The following is a 12,038-nucleotide window of genomic DNA, read 5'->3' on the forward strand; positions in this document are numbered from 1 at the left end:
CTGTTCTTGCCAAGGCCTCCCGTTAGACCCGGAGACTGCCCCTGCAGCATCCTCACACACTGCACATCCCGCCCCATACAATGAGTTTTCTAAAGCTAGGGGTAACTTCTTTTTTTTTTGGAGAGATTTTTGCTATAGGGCACGTGTGCTTGCCCAAAAGACAGAGACAGAAAGTGAGAAATCGCCCCCCGGGGGGATGGCCACGCCGCAATCCCTTCTCCTCCATGCTCCTCTCGGGATCTTGGGCACACACGCACACGCGCCTGGCGTGAGTTTAAGCCACCAGGTCCAGGACTCAAACCGCAGTCGACTACATGGGAGTCCAGCGACAGCCCTTACGCCAACTGCGGGTCCCGGTAACTTCTATTTCTGGTGTGTGGACTCTCATCCTAGTCCACTGACCATGTTACAGACTCGCCAACAAAAAGACTGTCCATGAGGCAGTGACTCAAGTGACGTCGATGCTCGCAGTTTCTTTTTGAACTGGTTTGTTAACTCTATCACAAATTCACTTTCATGGTGGCTTTTCATTGCAAAGTTACCAACTTCCTAAAATGGCCAGACGGCCCCTTCTAGGGTAGTGACTGGCCAGGAAAGCCACCGAGGGGAACAAAGCCAGTCCTCGGTTAGGAAAACGGATGTGAAGGGAACCGAAGTCACAGTTTGTGGTCAAACAATTCAGGATTCACAGGGACCTCCCAGAGGAGGAGGCCACCCAGGGACGCCAGGCAGAGAGGCCGGGAAGGGGTCTGAGGTCAGGCCTTACACCACTCAGGAGAGATGACCCTGCTGCCTTGAGCTGTGGGCACGACACCCTCCCCAGCTGCTCAGCACGACCAACGCGTTTCTCACTCGCAGTACGGAACTCATTCGGGTTGGCAGGTGACTGCTCCCGGTCTCTCGGGGACGTAGGCCGTGGCTGCCTGGGCATCCACAGCTGTTTCATCTGACAGCTCTCAGCTCGGGCAGCTAGAGGATGTGGACTTTTAACTCAGCCTAGAAAAGCAGCGTGCCATGTCCTGCCACATCTCACTGGCCGGAACTGGTCACGCGACCCTCCGTACTACTGGAAAGAGGAATCACCCATGTAGCAGGAGTGGAACCAGAGGGACACGTGGGCACAGGTAGCGTCTACCCCAGGGACTAGGACAGGGCTGTGAGCCAGCAGGGCAGATGTTGTGGGGCAGGTGGCAGGGAGAGCCATGAGGTTCCAGGGACGGCTCCTCAGCCTCGCTCGGCTCAGGTTAGAGAGGGTTCTAGGAGTGCCAACAGAACCGAGCGACGTTTGTCGTTTCAGGATAGCTGGGAAACAGCAGCTTTTAGGGGGTCTTCTGCTCTCTTGTTCTAATCTGCGAATTCTCTAATTTCATCTTTGTCTAAATATCACCTTCACAGACCCAGTGCACAGTGAAAGGGTGCGGACTTCCATTATGAACACCACATTGCCCCCCACTTTGGGAGTCTAGGGGGCTGATTACGTTAAGGTCCCAGAGATCCTATCCACCTTTGAAAAGGCCAAGCCAATCCACGCAGCCCTCTGGATTCACCATCCCCTTCACCATGTGGGACTGAAGGATTGGGGGTTTAGGGAGGGACAGGGGACTTTGCATTTTTTAAGTGAAGATTCCAAGCCATCCCGCTGCCTTCTCACTCTCAGTTGCTTCTAACACATGCTTGAAACGTCCAAGCATTTGCACGTCTTTTCGCACCGTCCTCCAGCGTCTGAGAAGGACAAGACATAACATTTATCTCATTGTGTTACTTTCAGAATCTCCTATCAGAAAGGAATGTCCCCTCTGCTTCGTGGAGTTTAGTTTCATTGTCCATAAAGTAGAGATGATAAACCTGCCCACAGAGCTGCTGTGAGAATTAAGGAGATGCAGAGAGAGAGCCTTTGGTCAGGGAGTGTCTAGAACTCTGTAGAGACGGATCTGTTTTCGGAGCCGGGACTGCATTCCCTCACACAGAGCCCAGACTCCGTGAGGAGGGAGGTACTGATGCGGGGCAGTAGGAGGGGAGCCCCTGGCGTGGCCCTGGCACCGGGAAACCCTGTGTGACAGCAGCCTCAGTGCCCCAGGGCCGTCCCACTGTGCTCTTCCTCCCCAGGAATGGCAGCGGGGCAGCGGGCGGCAGGCTCGGTGAGGGCCGTCCCACTGTGCTCTTCCTCCCCAGGGATGGCAGCAGGGCAGCAGGCGGCAGGTTCGGTTTGTGGCTCTGCTCGCCACGGCCATCGCTACGTTCCATGGTATGACTTCTGCTTCTCTCTGAATTGCAGTGCCAGTGGCAGATATTAAAGCCGTGGTGACGGGGAAGGACTGCCCTCACATGAAAGAGAAAGGTGCCCTGAAACAGAACAAGGTACGGTTCCCGGCTCACCGCGAGCAGCTCTGTGCACAGGGTGGCCAGTCACTCCGCTGGGATGGGCCCTGCTGCACAGTGCATGTGTGCACACTGTACGTGTCTCTGTGTGCTCATGTGTGCGCATACCATACATGTCTGTGTCTGCTCCCATGTGTGCACACCATACGTGTCTGTGTGTGTGCTCGCGTGTGTGCACACCGTACGTGTCTGTGTGTGCTCGTGTGTGTGCACACCGTACGTGTCTGTGTGTGCTCACGTGTGTGCACACCGTACGTGTCTGTGTGTGCTCGCGTGTGCGTACACCATACGTGTCTGTGAGTGCTCGCATGTGTGCACACCGTACGTGTCTGTGAGTGCTTGTGTGCACACACCGTAGATGTCTGTGTGTGTGCTCGTGTGTATGTGCACACCATACATGTCTCTGTGCATGGTCATGTGTGTGCACACTGTACATGCCTGTGTGTGTGCATGTGTGTGCACACACGTATGTCTGTGTGTGCTCATGTGTGCACGCTGTACGTTTTCATGTGTGTGTGTTTGTGTGTATGCACACACCGTACATGTCTCTGTGTGCTTGCGTATGTGCGCACACATACATGCCTGTGTGAGTTCATGTGTGGGGCACATGCCATGCATGTCTGTGTGTGTGCTCGCGTACTGTACATGTGTGTGTGTCCATGTGTGCACGCTTTACGTGTCTTCATGTGTGTGCGTGTGGGGCGCATCTTCTCCTCAGCTCTGTATGCTCTCCTGTCTTTCTGCGTCTCGCGCCCTACCTTCCCCCCCTTGGCTACCTTTCTCATGCCCACTGTCTCTGTGCCCCGCTCCTGTCAGTCGCAGCCCTGGCAGGGGCGTCTCACTGCGGTCACGCCGTCCTCCCCTGACCTCCCATCATGCTCACCGTCGTCCTTTCCCAGCTCGACCCCGACATGTTTCATTTTCTTTGCTGTGATCATCCCGTCAGTGTCTCCCTGGAGCTCAGTGAAGCCAGGACAGGCAGAGACCAGCCGGCTCAAAGACCCTTCGAACAGTTTAGGGGCCTGCGAGAAGAGGCTATGGAACCTCAAACCCAGCTTCAGAGAGAAAATTGCATTGCTCAAGCCAACTTCACACGGCAACGTGTTCCACCAGCCTTCCCAGCCCGCCGAGCGCTACCAGCCCGCCCCTCTGCAGAGGGCGTGGGAGAGGGCACGCCTGGGAAGGGAGGGAATGTCGTTTGTAGGAGTTAGCTCTTGGAGGGGCTGTGGGGCTAACCCTTTGCTTCTACCTGGTATACCGCGCTGCAGCCCACCCGTGAACAGTTCCCAGACGGAGCTGGGCACTCTGGACACCTGGTCTCAGAAATGGCATACAGATAAACCCGTTGCTTCTTTATTCCTAACATCAGTATAAAAGATAAATGCCAAGGTGGGGCCAGCAGGTGGCGTGGCGGTTGAGGCACTGCACTCCCACATGGTCGACCACCGCGTGATGAGGCACTGCACTCCCACATGGTCGACCACTGCGTGAGTCCTAGACCTGGCAGCTTTCTCTCGCTCTCTCTCGCTCTCTCAGCACACATGACCTACAGCAAGTTAAAATAATATTAATAATAATAAATTGAAGGAAAAATAGATGCCAAGGTGCTGCACATCCTACTTATCAGAGTTAACGTAAATAGTCCCTGCGCTATCATTTCAAATGTCGTCAGACAAGGGGAGTCTAGGTCTTTGCAGGTGCCCCGTGCGTGGTTTAGGAAGACAAAGGTACACGGAAGCACCATCCAGGAAGGCAGAGGCGAGGTACCGCCGGGCAGCTGATTGCAGTCTTACTCCTCGGTGACATGAGCTCAGCTCGCCTGTTCAAAAGTCGGAGTGAGCCCTCCTTTCCTGAACCCGGCCCAGCACCTTCTCCTACTGCACTTAGCCGAGAAGCCTGGTGACACAAGGGCGTGCCCCAGAGGCCAGCTCTGGGGGCTCGCTGTCCCACAGCAGGCGGGGAGGCCTCGTCTCTCCTGCTGCTCCCCAGCTCCAGATCCAGAGGAGCAGCCTTCAGTCACAGCAAGCCCCGAGCGTCTGCGGTCTGCCTCCTCAGCACCAGCAGGGATCTCCATATGTTCCCGGTGTCAGGTGTTCGCTCCACAGTCAGAGCGCCGGCTCTGCTCAGCTTCAGCTGCGGCCCCACCGTTACGCAACACTTGGCTCTGAGCAGGAAACACTGTGGGAAATTGGCAACCACGAGAGCCCGAAACCGGAGAAGGCCAGGAGGGAGTAGCTGGCAGCACGCAGCCCGGCAGGACGCAGACGCACTGAGCAGGGGCCGGGAGGATTATGTAAGACGGGTGCACCGGGACTTCCTGCTTCAGCCCAGCACGGAAAGAGCTGGGTTCTCTCCTGTGGTAAGAAGATGCTGAGCGGCGTGGCAGTCAGCAGCCCGACCCTGGGGTTGTAGCACACCAGCCCCAGGACACGGGCAGGAAGCTGCATTAGGGGCAGGGTCTGCTTACTTGAGCTGATCTACCAGAACACTCACACCCGTCTTGATGAACTGGGGCAAACTGAGCGTGGACTAGCGAGAGAGGGAGGGATGCTTGGAGGTGGCAGTCCTGTGGGGCGGGGACATGGTTCCATGGACTTTTTCCCCAGGAACCTGCAGGTTCTCGCAGTGAGGATCTAAGATCTCTTGTGGCTCTGGCAGGAGATGGGTAAGAGTAATTGTGAAATATGCCAGACCTTCTCCATAACACAGGCCTGTTCTGCAGACTGTTATCCCAGCTAGGGGGAGGATTTCCCTCCTTCCAGCCCCTTTCAGCCTTTCCTCTTCAACTGCAGATTTGGAAGAGGGAGAGACATGGTCAACAATGGCCAGAAACTCGAGGAAATTGATTGGCAACGCCACAACCAGAGAAGCCAGGAGCGGGGAGTAGGAGAAGCTGTTCCACTGCAGAAACGCCTGAAAAAGTGACAGGCCCAAGAAGCAGGACCCTTAAACAATTGAGATTTAATTGGAAGATTATAGAACATGCTCCCTTCTCCATACCCTATTACCACACCAGCGAGAATCCAAAATAAAGCAGCAGATTATAATCAACAGATCTGCAAGACCCAGACCCTCTGAGAGGAGTACTTAGAGAAGCAAAGGCATAGAAGAGACAGAGGCAGGGATGCTAGAAGAGGCTGAGCCCTCTGGGGCTCACAGCCGTGGCAACACTAACCATAGCTGCTTCCCGCCAGAATGACATGAACTGTCATCCTAGAGACCTGCTCACTTCACTTTGTATTATCTGGTGTAATGTGTCTAGATTTCAACAAGAAATTAGAGGCATGTTAAAAGGAAAAACAGCAGACTGCAGAAAGAAAGCAAACATCAGAACCAAAGGAATTTAACATAACACAATGAAAAATGTTATGGGCTATAATGGAAAAATAGACAGCATACAAAAATGGATGGGGTACATAAGCAGAGAGAAACTTTAAGGTTGTCAGAATCGCTGTAGCGGAAATAAAGAATATATTCTTTCTTTCTTTTTTAAATAGAGGTTTGTGCTATAGGTCACATGCACTCACCAGAGAAACAGCAAGAAATCACCCACCAGGGAAGATGGCCACACTGCAATCCCTTCTCCTCCATTCTCTTCTCAGATTTTGAGCACACAAGCACCTGTGCCCAGCATGAATTTTAAGCCACCAGATGTGGGACTTGAACCACGATCAACTACGTGGGAGTGCAGTGATGTAATTATTATGCCATCTGCTGGTCCCAAGAATACATTCAGAGGGCTCATTAGCAGACTTGCCATGGCTGACCTTGGAGATGGATTGACAGGAACTGCTTAAACTGCAGTGCAAAAGGTGGAAGTGAAAATTACTGAACAACTGAAAAGTAGCGTATGTGTAACTGGGAAACCAGAGGAAGAGAAGAGAATGGAAGGGAAGAAATGCTGAAGTAATAATGGCCAAATTTTCCAAAATTATTGACAGACATTAAACCACAGATGCAGGAAGTTTACGGTCAAACACTCAGGACACTACACCTAGGCGTAACTTCAGTAAACCAAACACAAAGGGAAAAGTCTTGAAGGAAGCCAAGAGAGGGAAAAACACTCTACCCACAGAAGAACAACGATGAGAATTAGAGTGGAATCCTCCTCAGAAACCATGTACGCAAGGAAAGCGTGGAGTGAGATCTGTAAAGCACTGGAAGGAAAAACCCACCAGCTTAGAATTCTCTAGCCAATGAAATTACCCTTCAATACAAAGGAGAAATAAACATTTTTTCATATAAACAAGATCTGAGAAAATTAATTCCTAGCAGACCTGCTCTGCAAGAAATACGAGAAAAATTGTTTCAATCAGAAGCTGAGATCTAGGTAAAGAAAGGAAGAGCATCAGAGAAAGAATAAATTAAAATAAAATACAAATTAATATTTCTTATTAATTGATCTAGAAAAAGATAACTTTGTTTAAGGTCATAATAGAAACCATGTATTAGATGCTAAAAGCACAGGAGAAGTGGAAGAATGGAAACAAAGTGGCCAGAAACAAGAAGGAATTGGGATACTCAGTTTAAAAGGAGAAGGCAGAAATGGGGAAGAAATAAAAACCAAATGCATCAAATAGAAAATAGCCACAAACACATACCGATCTGACTATGCCTTAATCACTTTTAAAGTGTAAATAGTGTAAACACAGCAACTAATGTACAGCCCATCATACTGTAAATGGATAAAGCAATGAATAAAGCCCAACTGTGTATTGTCTACAAGAAGCCTGCTTTGGGACCAGCAGTTAGTGTAATGACTATGTCGCTGGACTCCCACATAGTCGACCACGGTTCGTGTCCCAGACCCAGTGGCTTAAACTCACGCCAGGCACGTGTGCGTGCATGCCCAAGATCCAGAGAGAATGCAGGAGAAGGGATTGCGGCATGGCCATCCCCGTGGGGGGTGATTTCTCGCTTTCTGTCTCTCTGTCTCTCTCTGTTTGTCTGTCTGTCTGCCAAGTGCACGAGCCCTATAGCAAAAATATAGGTCTAAAAATAGATGAAAAGTAATGGGTGGGGAAAGACATGTCATGCCAACACTAACCAAAAGAAAGCTGGAGGGGCCAGCAGGTGGCGTGGAGGTCTGAGGTGCAGGACTCTCACATGGCCGACTATGGTTACAGTCCCAGACCTGGTGGTTTGCTTGTTTGCTCTCTCTCTCTCCCTCTCCCTCGCTCTCTCTCTCACATGCCCTATAGCAAATTTAAAAACAGTAATAATAATAAATTAAATAATTCTTTTAAGAAAAGAGAAAGCTGGGGTGTCTAATTTCAGCTAAATCGGAAACAGTGAAATCACTAAGGGCTTCAATTCTCTAAGAAGACATCACGATATCCAACATGTACAGCTGGAGCTGGCCGCGCAGTGCAGAGGACAGAGACTCTGCAGCATGCCGTGAGCCATTGAGGGCACTTCTTCACTCTCATTCTCACTCTCTCTCTAACAAGCGAGCATGCCCTCTGGCAAAAAGAAAAGAAAAAAGAAGAAAAAGAAATGCATGTGAAGGTAACAGGAAAGCATCCAAATACAGGAGATAGAAAGTGACTGAAAAGAAAGGAGAAATAGGCAAGTCCATTGTTGAATTAGAGATGCCAACCTCCCTCTGTCGGTAATCAATAGAGCAAGCAGGCAGAAAATGCAATCAGATATTGCTGACCTGGACAGCATCATCAATCAACTTGATCTAATTGACAGTAATAGGTACTGTACACAGCAGAACACAACGCACATGCTTTTCCATGCTCACAGCAAACACCCACCGAGCCAGACCACATGGCGGGCCATAAAACACATCGTAACGAATTTAGAATAGCAATTATACAGAGCTCTTCTCAGATTGCAATGGAATTAAACCAGAAATCAATAGCAAAAAGATAGCTAGGAAGTCCTCCAAATTTTGGAAATTTACCAACACGCTTCAAAATACCCCATAACCCAGAAAAATCTCAAGGGAGATTACAAAATGTTTTAAACATAAGTTATCAGAATGTGTGGAGTGCAGTGAAAGCAGTGCTTAGAGGGAAATACATAGCATCAGATGCATATATTACAAAAGAAGAAAGACCTAAAATCAATAAAGTTTCCACCTTCGGACACCAGAGACAGAAGACCAATTTAAGCCGAAAGCAAACAGAAGAAAAGGAATAATGAAACGTGGAGTAGAAGTCAATGAGAGTGAGGACAGGGAAACAGTAGAGAATGAACAGAACCAGAAGCTAGTTCTTTGAAAAGATGAGTAAAGTGGATAAACATGCAGTCTAACTAACCAGGAGGAAAATGAGAGAAGACACGCGTCCCCAACATCAAAACAGGGCAGAGGGGAACCAGCAGTGAGCATAATGGCTATGTCGCTGGACTCCCACGTAGTCTACCACGGTTCGCGTCCCAGACCCGGTGGCTTAAAACTCACGCCGGTTGCATGTGCGTGTGTGCCCAAGATCCCGAGAGGAGAATGGAGGAGAAGGGATTGCGGTGTGACCATCCCCCCTGGGGGGTGATTTCTCACTTTCTGTCTCTATGTCTCTCTGTCTGTCTGGCGAGCGCACACACCCTGTAGCGAAAACCTCTCCAAAAAAATAAATAAATAAATAGAAAGAAAACAGGGTAGAGAGAATGACCTCCTCTGACCACAGGACACTTGTGGGGATGGCACCTTTATCAGACCTCCTCCTTTCAAAGGAGACAAGCCTACAGAAAGCTGAGTAAATGCTGGTTTCCATTCTTTTCTTTTGTCATGGCTGTCATGAAAAAATTGGATGGATGACAGATTCAGTGGATGGACAGATAGATAATGATGGATGGATGGACAGACATGCTGGGTGGATGACGGATGGATGGAGGGCAGGCCAATAAATAGGACTACGAGTAAGAGGTTGCTTCCTGGGGTTCCTGGTCCAGACCTTCTAGGCACACCCAGCTCTCCCAGTGTACCTCGAGGAGTGAGAAGGCTGGGGTCCCCACCAGCCCTGCGGTTTCACTGCATGTCTTAGAGCACCGTAAACCTTGCTCACTAGGCGGAACATCAAAAAGGAGAAAGGGAGCACCTGCTACCTCCTCCATCCCCACACCCACAGCCGTCCTCCCACTACAGAGGCCCCTTCCTCCCTGCCTCTGGGGCTTCTGGGGAGGAAAGGGGCACCTGCAGCTTTAAGGAGAGAGCTGGCCAGGGGGACTCCATGGCTTGCTGGATAAGACAGCTAGATCCCCCGTGGCTGAGTGTGCATATCGAGACCCAGACTTGGTGGCTTGAGAAACACACCGGGTGCATATGCACATGTGCCCAAAGTCCCAAAGGAGGGAGAAGTAGAGGAGAAGGGTTTTCAGCATGACCATTCCCCATGGGGGCGGGGTGCTTTCTCCTCTCGCTGTCTCTCGTGTCTCTGGTGAGCACGCATGCCCTCTAGCATGCGTGCGTGCACACACGCACACAGACACACACACACAGAAGAGTTGGCCGAAATGTGTCCCTGTGAGCTCTGTCCGTGCGTGTAGGTGGAGAGCAGCCGGGCATGTCGCTGGCCCCCCAGACCGGCCCTTCCAGCTCAGGAGTAGCTTCTGGCCTTTCGTGCCATAGGACTTGGCTGAGCTCATTGCTGAGCATGGCACACCGAGCCCTGAGCACTGCGGAGACACCCGCTGAGGGAAACACCCGTCTGTAGCTCCCACTGGCTCAGCATCTGACTTGTCCCTGGCACTGACACCCTGGGAAAAGAGGACGAGAAAGGTCCTTTCCCTCGAGGCGTCTCCCCAGGGCGTCTGTTCACAGGGCCAGGAGTTCTCTCAGTCAGTGTCGGAGCCTGAGCTGCTCCGAGCTCTGGGTGGAGCAGTGAGCAGGTCAGACGCAGTTCTCATGCCCTGGAGCTTGGAGGCTAAGGGTGCACAGTGATCAGCACAAGTGAGTTCCCGGAGACGAGGCTTACAGGTTCTTCACAGAGAGACTAGAAAATAACTGACTGACAGGACCAGCAGAGGCGTAATGGTTATATCACTGGACTCCCATGCAGTCGACCACGGTTCGAGTCCTGGACCCGGTGGCTTAAACTCACGCTGGGCATGTATGCATGCATGCCCAAGATCCTGAGAGTAGAATGAGGAGAAGAGATTACATCCCCACCGGGGGGGGGGGTGATTTCTCGCTTTCTGTCTCTTTCTCTCTCTTTCTGGCAAGTACACGTGCCCTATAGCAAAAACCTCTCCAAAAATAAATCTGGGACCAGCAGATGACATAATGGTTACATCACTAGACTCTCATGTAGTAGACCGCAGTTTGAGTCCCAGACCTGGAGGCTTAAAACTCACACCGGGTGCCTGTGCATGCATGCCCCAAATTCTTAAAGGAGAATGGAGGAGGAGGGATTTTGGTGTGGCCATACCCCTCTCCCCGGGTGGGGGGTGATTTCCCGCTTTCTGTCTCTCTGTCTCTCTGGCAAGCACACATATCCTATAGGAAAAATCTCTCTTACTAAAAAAAGTTTTTAAATGAATAAATAACTGACCGATACCTGAAGGAATTGTCATGGGTGGATGGAAGTTCAGTTGGAAGGCCTTGATCCTCAAGGGTTAATGGTCTGAGACCAGGCTCCGTATGCCTCTGTTCATTTGCCATGTGGTTTAGCTGGGCGTTCCGAGTACTCCTCTCGCTGAGCTGGGGCTCCGAGCTAACTCGCCAGCACAGCACACCAAGGGAAGGTGTCCCCAGGTCTCGTTGGTTGGGATAGGAGTACGTTTGGCCCAGAGAAGCTCGATCTTCCCTTGTGCCAGAATCCAGCTTTTGTTTTTCCTTGCGTGATTCTTGAACTCGAAATAGGAAGCAGCTTCTACTAGAGCTGCTCGTCTAGAATCAGCTCAAAGCCCAGTCTCAACCAAAAAGGCTTTCGTTCTGACTTGTTCCGTTCGTTACTCACTCGCTGAGCATCTTCCTCATGCCATGTGGTGGAAACCCAAAAGCAGGCATGGCCTGGCCTCTGACCTGCGGTACCCAGTAGATAGGATTTATGTAATGACCGTTCAGTGTGCCTAAGCCCCAGAACGTTTAACACGGGGGAGCTGAGAGGGCTGAGCAAGGCTGAGCGGGAAATGGCACCTGAGTGGGGTTGGAAGGAACAGGCCAGGCGGAGAGCGATGGCAGGACGTCCCAGGAGGAGGGGGCAGTACGGGGAGGGCTTCCTCCGAGTGCAGAGCCCTGGCTCCGAGTGCAGGCTGCATGGGCACGGGGAGAGCCTGGGCCAGAGGACGGCTGCCGGTCATGCTGCTGAGTTCACCAGGGACCAGGAAGGTGCAGCCCCTGAAGAAGGCCACCTCCACTGCCGTGTTCTGAGTGCTTTGTGCCTTCTAAGATAAAAACGCAGGTTCATGGGTGGACGGAGGAGTGACCGTAGCTGAGAAACCGACTTGTTTCCACGGCCGTCTTTAGTACTCACGCCCTTCCACGTCTTCCACGGAAATGCTCTGCCTTTAAGATGACCTGGGCAGATGACGAAGCAACGGTTAAAGCGAACGTTGGGAACATTGCCCCAAATAGTGTAAGGAATGGCAGCCACACCGCGGACGGAAACGCGCTCTGTGAAACTGCTCTGGTGCCCAGTCGGCCGTCACTGAGAAAATGGCGGTCCGGGAACCAGCAGTCAGCGTAATGGCTGGGGTGCTGGGCTCCCCCT

At 51.5% G+C, this 12,038-nt stretch overlaps 1 protein-coding gene across 4 annotated transcripts in view; it reads left to right on the forward strand.

Moving 5' to 3' along the window:
• ELMO1 (engulfment and cell motility 1) overlaps positions 1-12,038 on the forward strand; it is a 514,794-nt gene that overhangs the window by 489,592 nt on the left and 13,164 nt on the right. For 3 of the 4 annotated variants that reach the window (XM_006143011.3, XM_027769765.1, XM_006143015.2), the window contains one exon: positions 2,276-2,358. In XM_006143011.3, coding sequence (XP_006143073.1) covers positions 2,276-2,358 — 83 coding nt within the window. Of the gene's footprint in view, positions 1-2,275; positions 2,359-3,325; positions 3,805-12,038 lie in introns of those variants that run through there. The other variant, XM_027769766.1, reaches the window with a different exon arrangement.

The sequence above is a fragment of the Tupaia chinensis genome, unplaced genomic scaffold, assembly GCF_000334495.1.
Source record: "Tupaia chinensis unplaced genomic scaffold, TupChi_1.0 Scaffold000088_1, whole genome shotgun sequence".
Classification (NCBI taxonomy): Eukaryota; Metazoa; Chordata; class Mammalia; order Scandentia; family Tupaiidae; genus Tupaia; species Tupaia belangeri.